At 52.2% G+C, this 13004-nt stretch overlaps 4 protein-coding genes across 4 annotated transcripts; 1 reads left to right on the forward strand and 3 right to left on the reverse strand.

Annotated features, from left to right (window-relative positions):
- Nucleotides 1-281: 281 nt before the first annotated feature.
- Nucleotides 282-2088, reverse strand: CTAM01_13074 (CFEM domain-containing protein; the record flags this gene model as incomplete). The annotated part of the gene is made up of 8 exons (XM_060529079.1): nucleotides 282-709; nucleotides 826-835; nucleotides 899-1270; nucleotides 1335-1402; nucleotides 1455-1491; nucleotides 1555-1736; nucleotides 1796-1931; nucleotides 1987-2088. 8 exons carry the CDS (start codon nucleotides 2086-2088, stop codon nucleotides 282-284), a joined length of 1335 nt encoding a protein of 444 aa, XP_060376311.1.
- A 6399-nt stretch (nucleotides 2089-8487) lies between these two features.
- Nucleotides 8488-9340, reverse strand: CTAM01_13075 (ribosomal protein S9/S16; the record flags this gene model as incomplete). Its single annotated transcript, XM_060529080.1, has 3 exons — nucleotides 8488-8778; nucleotides 9072-9143; nucleotides 9272-9340. The coding sequence occupies 3 exons, from the start codon at nucleotides 9338-9340 to the stop codon at nucleotides 8488-8490; spliced, it is 432 nt and encodes a 143-aa protein (XP_060376312.1).
- A 560-nt stretch (nucleotides 9341-9900) lies between these two features.
- On the forward strand, nucleotides 9901-10683 carry CTAM01_13076 (EAP30/Vps36 family protein; the record flags this gene model as incomplete). Its single annotated transcript, XM_060529081.1, has 1 exon — nucleotides 9901-10683. The coding sequence occupies one exon, from the start codon at nucleotides 9901-9903 to the stop codon at nucleotides 10681-10683; it is 783 nt and encodes a 260-aa protein (XP_060376313.1).
- Nucleotides 10684-11529: 846 nt separating this feature from the next.
- CTAM01_13077 (Mpv17/PMP22 family protein) lies at nucleotides 11530-12533 on the reverse strand (the record flags this gene model as incomplete). Its single annotated transcript, XM_060529082.1, has 3 exons — nucleotides 11530-11904; nucleotides 11965-12240; nucleotides 12363-12533. The coding sequence occupies 3 exons, from the start codon at nucleotides 12531-12533 to the stop codon at nucleotides 11530-11532; spliced, it is 822 nt and encodes a 273-aa protein (XP_060376314.1).
- Between the last annotated feature and the right edge of the window lie 471 nt (nucleotides 12534-13004).

A 13004-nucleotide genomic window follows, 5' to 3' on the forward strand; every position in this document is an offset into this window, starting at 1 on the left:
ACAACTCGTCTGCCTCCCGCTGAGTCTCGACAACACGTCCCCATTGCGTGTTCAAACTGTACTCTCTCTCTCTCTCTCTCGAGGGTGTACTCAGCCCGCCTAGGTTGCCCTTCATTGCATCCCTGTGTCATGAAGTCGCATGACAATGTGACAAGAGCAGCTTGTCACATAACAACCTCATACATCTCCGGAGCTATCGTAGATAGGCGATATACCGGGAGTTTCGCCGAGGTGGGAAATACACCTCTTATTGAATAATCATCCTCAAACCCTTCATGGGTTCATTCATCCCAGCCCTTTTGGCTCATGACTCCATCACTACTTCTTGAGCCTCCTGATACAGGATCCTTCTGTAACACGACATTATTTTTAGGCGTCTTCGGCGGGTCCCTCTCCATCGGGCTCGCATCGCTGAGGTTATTGAGGTCGATATCGTTGAAGTCTCCGACTAGATGCGCTATCGAGGACTCCTCGTAGGACACGAGTCGCGGTCGTTCATTGGGGTCCGCTGCCGATCGTGAGGCTTGGCTGGCAGAGTGTGACCCCTTTGCTGATCTAGACATTCTAGCTGATCTCGAAGACAGGTGTGTTACTTCGAGGATCTTAGGGAATAGTTTCCTCCAGACTTGACGTGTGCTCGGAAGGCAAGACACGAAGATACCAACACATAGCTCGATGTTGGACCAGAGGGAGCTCTGGAATGAGTCGGCTGCGGTTGCTGTCAGTACTGTGCATAGCTGACGGTGAGTCCCTTGTTTCGGACTTGCCTGTGACGTTGTATGATGTCGCAAAGATGAGAAGGGCCTTGATTCGATAGGCACTAACGGCAGTGAGACTTTAAACTATCAGTCAGCAACATTCTCGCATGTCAGCTTCGTTGTACTCACAAAACTCCTACGCTGAACATCAACATCACACCCAGCTTCTGTTTGCGCTGCATTCTCAGCGAATAGACTTGAGTTGCTGGAAGTACTAGCATCCATGCATCCAGAGCCACGTTCAATGCGCCATGGCACATGGCAAAGGCGTTCAAGTTGAAGCATTTGCCCTCCATATCTCTTTTCCATCCATGCCAGAAGAAGTGCAAGGGCTGACAAGAGCCGAAAGTGCCGGCGATGAAAGCGATCCAAAGAAGAAGGTTGAACAGCTGAGTACACCAGAGTATTCGGCGGAAGGTTTCGTCGGGGAAGATTCGCAGGTATAGAAATATGATCGAGGCCTTGATAAAGGCTAGGCAGGTCATATAGAGCATACCGAATATGATAAATAGCTGGCACAGTCAGTTTTGCTCCATGAGGTAATCAAGCAGAGATGCATCGATGATGCGGCCTTACCAAAAGAAAATCAGTAATTTGGTTTTCTGATAGTGCCCATATATCTCTCCCTGCACCAGTTTGTTCGGCTATACGAAGACATTAGAGGATACATTTCATTAGTCGGAATCTGAGCTTTACCTAGATATGCCGCTGGCAGGAAAGCTGCTAGTACGGCCTTTGCGATTGTCAGGAAAACTTGTCGAGGGCATGAGAGAGGGTGGATTTCTGCATAACATACATAGGCTATGACGATGGTTGTGTCGTCCCAACCCCAAGGCGACAGCTTTAGAAACTTGTTCACCATTCGTACGATTATGAAAAAGGTTGGTAGGGCGAAAAGAACCGCCCTGAACCACGCCATGACGGTATCCTGCTGAGCAGGGGCAACACCACAGGCAGCCAATGAAGAATTGCGTGCCGCTGTAGATATTCGATGAGCCTTAACATCTTCACTAAGGGAACCTGACTCCGTGACCTACCGAGCATCTCCATGACAGTGCAATTTGCCTCGACGCATACCTGCACGTATCCCGCCAAAACGTTATCGTTACACATGCATTTTTGATCCGTTAGGGGGCAGGACGAATGGCCGATCTCCTGGAAAATACATTTGATCTGCATCTGTCAGCACATTCCATGGCTAGGGGATGTCAGTGGGAAATAAGCTTACAGCACAGCTGGGGATGCCCTGGTACGAGATATCTGACGCGGCGACGAAACTTCCAAGGCCCAGGAAGCAAGCGAGCAGGAAGAAGAGACGGGTAGCAGACATCGTGAAAGGAGCGACTTAGGATGGACGATGATGATGTCCTGCAAGCCTCTCAAACCCAAGCAGGGTCGTCCGCGAATTGACGTCGGAATCTGAAGCCGGAGAGGTTGATCAGGTACTCAAAACTTTGACGAAGGGTCCAAGAAAGTGGTCTTGGCCATGTTGTTGACCAACGTGGGGATATGAGGAGAGAGAAAGGTGGCATGGACGAACCGTAGTGAAGACGTCTTACCACGGGAAGTTCGCCCTACGGCTGTCATTCCGCCTTTCTAGCAAAGACGCTAAACTAGTTCTTAGCTAGGCAGTTCCCAAGGGATCCCACGTCGAGGAAGTGGCTAACCTCCTCTTGGGACATCAGAGCGTTGCACCAGCTCGCTGCAGTCGGGAGGCACGGCAGGCAATGAAGGTCTTGCCGGCAGTGGTACGCGGGACGCTGGACCTCGCGTTTTCGGGAGGTGTGTCGACAGTGTCTCGACTAGTTCACTCGGTAAATGCGCGTCAGTTCAAATTGGTTTGTCCCTTTTACTAGCAGATGCCAGAGAGGGCGCCACGGCTGAGACCATCGTGAGCCTGGCAAGGATATCACAGCTCGAGATTGGTTGGTCGTGCTCAATGGATGCCGCTAGGGGAAGCCAAGGCTGCTTCCTAGGGCATAGAGCTCGGACGCTCTGTATGGGAGATCGGCGTGGCTAGCATGCAGCCAAAGGTGAGCTAGGCCTTGGCTGTGTGCAGGTCCTCAGGGGCACCTTGACGTTTGCGTCAAGCTGGGAATGTCTGCTCACTTGAGGAATGCCGTTCGCGGTCTCGATCTAACTTGGCATGTGAATCAAGATGCATTAGGGACTTGATGTTGGTGGGATCAATGTTGTCAGACTGGCAGTACTTCGGCGGTTCATTGGATGGCTCGGACGACAATCGCAGTATTGGGCATGACTTTGGATCTCAAAATCCCACGATGTCACACGAGCTGATCCCGCGATGTGATATCTTGTGGTCCGTGTACGACCATCCTCCGGTGTGAATTTTGCAGCATACCAATAGAGAACTAAATGTCTTACTGCATGAGCTAAAATTCCCAGGTTTCCGGGACAGTATGATCGTTCCGTTCCACATTCCTGTACAACCTGACCAAGACCTCAGGAAGCGTTGAAAATGCAACTTATTCTTCATGTTGCTGTTACCCAGTCTTGCCGGTGCCTTTTGGCAACGAAAAGACATGCAAATAAATCGATCCAAAGTTAGTGAACACATGGCGTGGCTTATCTAGGCAATTAGACCAACCATTGAGTTTCCGTTTCTGGTTCAGCATCCGAGAAAACACTTAAGCGAGGAAGCCACGCAGCTCCAGATTCCCGGGTTTTCCTGAGCAAGCCAAAATCATCATCCCTCCTTAGCCGGCGAACTAGAATCCCCACAAGGCCACAGGATCATCAAAGGACTTTTCGCGGGCTAACACTTCGCTTTCACGCATCATTGATACTATAGCGTCCAGGCTCGCTTCCTTTGTTCCACCGACGTAACAAGCGTCAACGTCGCTTAGAAATCGAGCCCTAAAGAGGCGAATAATTCAAGCGGAAAGTCCCCTCCGAAGTGCAACTCCAACTATTACCAAACCCTTGACCGTTTTCTTCTGTAGTTGAGTGGATTTTCTGTATGGATTTACCACGCGAACTTTTTACATCCATTCGGGGCAAGGTCCGAGAAGCCAGCAGTGAGGTGACTACTAACTCGGAGAGGCAAGCTCGAGGTGTCGAGATCCTTTCATACATCTGTGGAGCCGCCCATTTATTTTTGATTGTTATGAGAAATGGAAATGGCCTGGACAATGAAAGTAACCCAGCCTAGTGGTATTAGTTGACTTGTCTCCTCCCGTCCACGGTCCGGCCATTGAACGGGCCTGTGTCTGACCCGAAAGTGGGTCCATCGGGCCCGATGTCTCGGGTGACTGCGAGTCGGATGAAGCGAGCCGCCGGATGTGATATCTACAACGGCTGCCATATATCAGCCTGAATGAACTGAACGGGACTTTATTCGAGCTGAATTTAGTCTAAACCTCTCAAATACACAAACTTAGATCTGACATCGAGTCACGATCTTCGGAACCATGGGAGTAGACTAAGACGATGCAAGTTGTGAGTAACCTAAATTGCACGGCAGCCTCGGTGAAGTCTGAGGCATGGAATCAATGATTGATTAAGCGGTTCCTTTTCTTTTTCTTTTTGTGATTCATCGCATGTTCATCTTCAGTCCATCCGCTTGGGCCTTGTCAGAGCTGCTCTGCCGGCACCCAGCAGCTGAAGTCATTCTGACCGAACGAGGCAGACCGCTACACCAAGCCAATACTGTTCTGTTTAACTCTCAAGATCATCCATGATGACATCGAATGCTTCGAACTCGGGCTCGGCATGTTTCTCGGCCAATGTGGGAGCCGAAACGGTACACTTGTTTTCTGCTGTGGCCGTAAAACCCTCACAGAGATGGGTTTTTCTCCTCGGTGGCCGCGCACTGCGAGGTGGTCACGACAACCGCCCGGCTCCCTCAGATTGCAGCAAACTTACCACCTGTTTGACCTGATGACATTGAGATCGGCGGGGTTACTGGGAGAATCGTCCGGACTGGCACAAGACGCGCCCCAATGAATATTGGATGCTGTCGACCTGACAACAGAAGACTCAACAATCCTGCCTATAGACTACTATATAAGGTTCTGAGAGGAAGCTGCAGACAGAAGAGATTCGTCTCTATTGGTCTTGCATGAACAAATTTAACGAACGATGTCAGAAGCACTGTTTACCGATTACGCAGGCCGGACCTTCAGTCGCTCCATCTTATTTCTGACCATCTACGCCTACGCTTCTCTGGGCCTACTGATGCTCGTCGCACAGAGGCTTGCCCGGCCAGGGAGGTTCACAAAGATCCCCTCTCGTCAGCCAGTAAGGTCGACCAGGTCTGGCAGAGGACTAGGCGAAAATGCCCTTCTTCCATCCAAAGCTTCACCTTCGCAACAAAGAGTTCCGTGTAAGTCGTTAACGCTGTCGCTGTCGCTATGAGGCTATCGACCTGTCGACTAGGCTGACTTCCGTGATGTCACACACAGTCGGTAAACAGCTCTAGAGTTACTTCAGACATAGCTGTTCTACTCAATTCTGGAGACACCGGACTGGAAAGTCACCAGCACCCCGATCCATACAACGCTACGAGGCAAGCGTCACCGGGAAGAACATTCGATGCATCATCATTCATCTTTGCTCTGGCATCTTCATGAGAGAAGATTCTTGTTTGAAGCCTGAAGGACTCTCCATTATCGCAGCGAATGCATCACTGCCGACAGCTCTGACAACACGACGTCGATAGACAGGATGTTGACCACACCGTGCCGACCCCACACATGCAGCATCAATGCAGAAAATCGAAATGAATCGACCTCCGAAAGCAGCCGATTGGCCTCAAGTGATCTCTAAGAGCCAGAGATATCATGCTGCAGCGCATCATGGCTGACAGACATGATCCTGAAGACCCTTCTTGGCAGGCATCTGGACTCAGAGGCAAGTCGGCCGATCAGAATCAAGACACTAACGTTGAACACAACCGAAGCCACTTCCCCGTAGATTTCTCCGCTGCTGGAGAGGTTGAGATTTCACTATACCACTCTCTGCTCGAAGTTGAGTATAAGGCGAGGAAGCAGGCTGAATGAAGGACGCGGGCTACGGGTCACAGGCGTTTACTTTGTTCTGGTGTCTCATACAACGGGAAAACCCCTCATGGGAGGAAGCAGAAAAACGATGATGTCTACAAGAATAGTCCAGATTGGGTGCGATGTCGTCGTGAATCTTTACTTTGCTTGAGTCTATGCTTGAGTCTCGGTCGGATCGTTGTGACCAAGACACAAAAGTCGGAATTCTCCAACACCAAGTCAGCTCAGCGCCGTTAAACTTTGAGGTGGTTGAGGCTTGCAAAAGTTTGAAACGAACAACCGCAACAACAATGGTAAACAAGCAAGGATACCGATAAAGCAAGGCACTGAACACTTTCAAACATGTCAACATGCAAAAATGACAAAAGAGAATGATCCCAGGTGGATTTTAACCACTGCTTCTCCCCGAGGTGGGCTCGAACCACCAACCTCCAGATTAACAGTCTGACGCGCTAGCCAATTGTGCCATCGGGGATTAGCTCGAATTGAGCTTTTGGGCTGTTGTTGCAGAACGCGACGAGTTGAGCAACTAAGTTGGTCTTCTCTAAGGCGAGCCAGTTGTGCGTTGTTTCAAGCCCTAGAGGGCGGGTCTGAAATGCGCGGATCTTTGAGGAATCGGTGTCATGGTAGTCATGGTGCGAATGGGCCGGGAATGGTGATTGGTGGTGACTCAATTTGTTGACCCACGTGGTGGGTGAGATTCACGCAGATGCATGGTGGCTCGAACGGGCTCGGTTTGGGGAACGAATCCGACTTTGTGTTCTAAGAGCATGGTCGGATTGTCAAAGAGATGTATTCGGAAAGAGTATGAGTAAATACGGCCACAATATTTGGTATTTTTCCAACTCTCGTGAATCAAATTGCTGAGGGGCATAGAATGAACGAACGAGGTGTGGTTCCCCAAACTTTCATCTTGTCTTATTGTAAGTTGTAGTGTGGACAGCTAATGCTGGCTCGTCATTTGGGGAAGTTTATTGATTTACTTTACAGGGTGTCATGTCTCACGGTGAGCTTCATGAGAATCATGAAAAACACATTTAGCTATATGCAATAGATAAACTCTTAGAGCACAGAAATGTCCTTGGGAAGTGAGTTTATTACTTCTTAGACCTCAATGGTCTTGCGACAATCTGTCTTGTCAATTAAAAGCAAAAACGCTTGTGAGCTTCAGGCGCACTTGAGGCATGCAGGCCACACCAAAACGCCCGTCTCAACATCACCACCATACCAAGAGGCAGTCCCCATGGTATAGAATCCAAAACCACACACTCAATCCCCATATCTTACGAGTAGTCACTTCACTGTAAAGGCCGCGAGCGTCTAACCGATGCACTCAGTGGACCAAAGCCACCCCCCCCCCCCTCCATTTTCTCGCAAACCACCACCACCCTTGTCCTCAAGGTGGGGGGCAATCTGATGATACCCTTTGTTTAGGGCTTCAAGCCCAAGAACTTGCAACGAATCAGCAGGTCGGTTAGCTCAGTTGGTTAGAGCGTGGTACTAATATCTCATCAGCGATGTCAAGTAATGCCAAGGCCGGGAGTTCAAGCCTCCCACTGATCATTAGCTTTTGCCCCTCATGACGAGGACCTCGAGAGATACTCTTTTTGTGTCACTGGTGACTGCCCACTCGTTTCCTGTTGTGGACGAAGGTGTATGTGCGGCCAGTGCTTATGAAACCTTGTCAGGCGGACGTGACTGAGCAGATAACAAGGGTAAGGAGTTGACTCACGCGAAGGACTCAGAGACCGGGCCGTGGCTGAAGGTGAGCAATCAGGGACAGATGAGCTTTGCTTTGTATCAGACTTCGAAGCCTCGCTTACGGAGGACTATGACTAGCTATCCAGGGGATACTGGAGAAGTGATATGAGATAGCAGCCGGGCTCAAGGCAGGTGCCAGAACTTGAATGGCATAAAGACAGGAGGTCGGATTGAAGTGAGTAAACTTGAACGTGTAGAGAATGGTCTTGACCGATGCACTCTTTAGTTGACCGGTGAGGTGGAATCCGCGCAAAGAAGGTCACAGTGTAAGAGGACACTTTGCGACTGATTCCGAATGAGTATGCAGCAGGAGAGCGAGGCCGAGGAAGCTGGCCCGCGAGGTTTCAGTAAGCATAGAACACCATATAGACCCAACCGACATCGAGGGGGTTCATGGACACGTAGGGAAATTGTTGAATGTCATCGTTGGAGAACCATCATACCCTTGCGTGATGGACACAACCGTTCCCAGCCATACCATAGAGTGCAACGAAAGGAGGATTAGAAGGAAGTGAAATTAAAAAGAAACACGGCACACGCATAGCTCGAGCCCAGAACGCCGTGTCATGAAGTTTCAATGTTTCATTTGCCTGCCTGACCCTTTACAAACCAAGCCAAGCAGCGATACCGCGAGGCATGCCATGCAATGTGCATCGACCCGGAAATCGAATGCTCTCTCTGGCCGTCCATCCCTTTTCGAAAGTCTTTATTTCCTTTGAAAGACGAACGAGAAAGGGAGAGGAACGGAACCAGATCCTTTTGATCCACGTTTGACTCCCCCGTAAAACAGTAACTGCCAAATTTTTCGCGGGAAACACCAAAAGCTGACCGGACCCGGGAAACCACGACAGTTTCCTTCCCAAGGTTTTTTGTTGACTGCCGCATAAATTCCCCCAAATTCCCCAGGCTGTTCCACACCTTCTCCCAGAAAACAGAAAGAGTACCGTTTAACGGTAAGACTTCTGGAATCTGGAGCGGGCACCCTTACCACCGAACTTCTTGGGCTCGCACCGGCGGTTGTCGGCGACGAGGAGGGTACGGTCGAACTGGACGAGGGCCTGCTTGAGCATGTTCTTGGAGTGCTCGTCGACGAACTTCTGGTAGTAGGCAACGACGGACTTGGCAATGGCCTGACGGATGGCGTAGATCTGGGAAGTGTGACCACCACCGGTGACGCGGACGCGGATGTCGATGTTGGCGAACTTGTCGAGGCCAAGGACGAGGAGGGGCTCGTAGACCTGTGGTGCGGGAGACGGGTTAGTTTCTTTCTCGTTCGGGCTCATGAGGTTTTCATATTGCGAGTTTCTCGTTTAGACCCTGGTCGCTTGTCTTCCTCGAACCGATTTCGCGAATTGGCAAGCAAAGGGTGAGCGCTACGTTGCGCACAACTCTTCGCATCCGTAAACAGAGCGTAGCATCGCAGCGCTCGCCCTATGCGTCCCTTCCCTCAATGCCGTGGGTTCTATTCCAGATTTCCATCTCTTGCCGACCAAGTCTCTATCGGAGTTTCGCGCGGGATAAATAATCGTACCTTGAAGCGGAGGATCTCAGGCTGGACAAGCGAGAGGGGCTTGCCGTTGACCTTGACGAGGCCCTTGCCAGCCTAATCGCAAAACACAGTCAGCCTTCCATATTTTCCAAGTATCCAAAACATCGTCGCCCCTCCTTCGCCAAATCTTCAATCGGAGCTGGTCTCTTGCTTCGGGGAGGAGGAATTTATCGTTATCGTACCTTGCACTGGGCAACGGCGGTGGCGGTTCTCTTCTTGCCGAAGCACTGGACGGTCTGGGTGGACGACATGGTTGCTGCGGGATGGAGGGGGACTGTTAGGAAATTCGCAACGCGATCGTGAGGCAGGCGTCTATGGTGCTTTGGGAGACAGACTCAGACCGAAATTTTGCGAGTTGGATTTCAGTAAGGGTTGTGCCCTTTCTGCTGGGGGTTTGGGCCCGTTTAGTGGCTGGTGCGACCGATGATTCTCCGGGTGGGGAGGGTGAAGCACGTGATGTGGAATTGGTACTCGATTGTGGAAGTCGCTTGGTGTGGGCCCTCTGTGGCACAGCCGAGCCCGCGGGCAGCTTTGGGATAAAAACGGAATAGTGGAGAATCTACTCAGAGATTATGTCATCTTTCGAGATTGAGAGCGGAGTGTCCGCCGGGAAACCGCATGTCACTCATCGGCTTCGATAACCTTCCGATACGGGCATCCACCAAGACCACCGAACGCCCCTCTATTCGCAACCTCCACCTTCTTCCGCGACTACAGTGACATATCCCCGGCCGAACGTCATCCTCCACCACCCTCCTACACATACGAACATCCTGCACACTGCGATCCGACAGACGAACACCGCAAAAGGATGTCCCGCAAGGGCGTCGGCCTTGCGGCCTTCGACCGCTCCCGCATCACATCAGCGCAGTACGCATCCCACGGCTCCAACCTCCGCACCAGCAACTCCCAAGCCCTCGAAACCCAGCTCTCCGTCTTTCGCTCCCTCCTCCAACAGTTCGCGCAGACCCACGCAAAAGATATCCGCTCAGATCCGTCCTTCCGCGCCCAGTTCGCCCGCATGTGTTCCGCCATCGGCGTCGACCCGCTCGCGTCCTCTTCATCGTCCTCGGGCGGGGGTGGGTCGTCGTCAATATGGGCGCAGCTGCTCGGTCGGTCAGTCAATGACTTCTACTTTGAGCTGGCGGTGCGCGTGGTGGAGGTTTGCAGCGCGACGCGTGACGAGAACGGCGGGTTGATTGGCGTCCGTGAGGTTCGGGAGCGCATCATGAAGGGACGCATGGAGGGCGCGAGCGAGGTGACGGAGGACGACGTGTTGAGAGCCGTCGGTACCTTGAAGCCGTTGGGTAGCTCGCATAGCGTCATCAAGGTCGGGAGCAAGTCGTACATTCGGAGTGTACCCAAGGAGCTCAATACGGACCAGAGCGCGGTGTTGGAGGCCGTGCAGGTGCTGGGACACGTGAGCATCTCGATGCTAATGGTTAATCTTCGATGGCCGAGGGCACGAGCCCAGACTGCCTTGGAGGATCTTCTTAGCGAGGGTATGTTGTGGGTGGACAAGCAGTGTCCCGAATGGGAGTACTGGAGTCCTGGCTTCATGGTCGACACCGGCGAGGCGACGGCAGGGGAGTGATGAAGGCGATCCCTCAGTAAAGGAACACAGACACCTACAGGAAAACGATTCACTCCAATATGAGCAACGCAGGCGGTGCCCACTACCTATGGAGGTAGAAAGGGAAAAAGAAAAAAAAAGAGTTCACCACCGGTGTGGCTACATCTCTTGGTGCTCATGCTGGGATTCGAACTCGGGTACTCGCTAAGCCTGTCGTCGAGTAGGCTGGTTGGCGTATAATTGAAAGTTGACCTTAAACCACTCCACCACCCAGCCAGTTTGACCTGACCCGTCGACCTAGACGGGCGCCTCCTGGCTGGTGACAGGAACGGAATTGGCGGGGCCTATAAGGGCTTCTGTTGTGGCGTCGAGGTATCGGATGAAGGGTACCTCAGGTTGCTCCCGAGCAAGTATACGTCTCGAATACGCAAGTCAGTCATGGGCAATCATATTCAGAGACCATTACAAAGTGAGGCAATCCATCACTAGGACGTGTGATACAGGGTCAACTCGCATCATGCAGCATAAAGATAGACCTGGGAAGATGGGCCTCGGACAGAAATACCAAGCATACTGAACTTAAAAAATCCAAGCGCATTTGAACCTATCTACCGACACATGGGACATATAACATGATAGCAACATTTGAAGCAAGCAAATTGTACAGGGATATTCGGCGGTCGTTTGCGGTCCATCCAAGCCGCTTGCTCCCAGCTCGCGTATCTTCACACTGCCTCCACGCCCCTCAACTCCAGAGATCCGCCCCAAAGGACTGATATCGTTTTCGTATTAGATGTTACCAGATTTCTCATCAACTGGGCGTTATTTTGCTGTCATCTCTCAACCATCTCACCATAGAAGAGTCGTTTAGTAAGGGGGGTTAGGACCTCCCATCGGGCCAGGGTAGTCCTTGGGGCCGGGGTAGTCTTCAGGGCGACCTCCCATGGAGGGGGAGCGGCCGTCACCGAAGTGCTTCTTGCGCAGGGCAGCAAGACGCTTCTTCTTGGTGATGGTGTTGATGTAGGTGCCGATGATGAAGGACACCAGGTTGAAGAAGGGCACCCAGAGTTGATCAGGGAGGAACTTCTGGGCGAAGGCCAAGCACAGCGGGGAAGTGACCCAGCTAACCTTCATGACCTTCCAGAAGCCAACCTTGACGGTCGCGCGGACCTGGTGGTAGGTCTTGGCACCGGCAATGAGGGCCATCGCGGTGAGGTAGATGGAATTTTGAATGGGCGCAATCTGCAGGTGATGGGTCAGCACGCACATTATAGACGGCTCTCGCTAAGTCATGCCACTCACAATCAAGTTGCTGACGATAATCTGCAGGATCTTGGCGCGCAAGCTGGTGCGGCCAGCAAAGGTCTTCTGCAGGGCCCAGATGAGGAAGTGGCCGAGGGGCGCGCTGACGAGGGCGCCGTAGGCGGCCATCTTAGGTACACGCGAGGTGAAGTAGTTGCCATGCTTGTTGCGGTCCTTGGCGAGGAAAGATGCGATCAGCTCCTGAGCACCGGCAAGAGTTCCAGCAGTGAGCATCTTGGTGCGCAGAGGGTTCTGCTCGAGCTGCTTGATGTAGGCCTGGGTTGCACAGCGTCAGCATTTCGGCCTGGCATATCCATACTCCCGACCATGGTGCAGCGAGCGATTCTATCGTATCGCCCACACATGACGGAACGGAGTGGAGGTATTGGAGGACGAACCGCAAGATAGCCCTTGGATCCCGCATTTTTCTTGCCGCCGGTGATGGCGGTGCCGATGGCCTCGGAGATGGGGTGCTTGCCGCTGGTACCGGGGAGAGGTTCACCGATGAGGCCCTTCTTGACCTCCTCGACACCCTTCTTTATCGTGTCCTTCTCGAACTTGACCGACATGGTGGGCTAAAGTTTCCGGGGTATCGCTAACGTAATCGAGAAAATCGCGGGGGAAACTGCGGTGAAGGGAGGAGTATCAGCTTGGGAGGCCCGTCTTTGAGGGTGTTTGCGATGGGTTTTCCGGGGGGTGTTCGTCAATTGGAATTGCGGCTCCAGAGTGGGAGGGAGTGGCAGCGCTGGGGGCCAATGATTTGTTTACCGCGTCGCTCTGCCGACCGACCCAGGTGCGATTGGTTGATAGCGCGCGACTGGAGCTTGGCTCGCTGGAGACCCTCAATTCACAATTGACACGAACGAGACGAGAAGAGGGGAAGAAATCAGGGCAACATACCAACTTTACTTCGAGATCGCAGGACGTGAAGAGAGCGTCTGAGCCGTCGTTAGGAGGGGAGGTTGGGCGGCAGCGATAGAGAGAGAGGGAACGACGGAGTGGGTTGTTGATGTGTGGTCGAGTGGTCGAGGAGGTTGACA

Source organism: Colletotrichum tamarilloi (assembly GCF_030869305.1).
Source record: "Colletotrichum tamarilloi strain Tom-12 chromosome Unknown Scaffold_88.1, whole genome shotgun sequence".
In the NCBI taxonomy this organism is placed as follows: domain Eukaryota; kingdom Fungi; phylum Ascomycota; class Sordariomycetes; order Glomerellales; family Glomerellaceae; genus Colletotrichum; species Colletotrichum tamarilloi.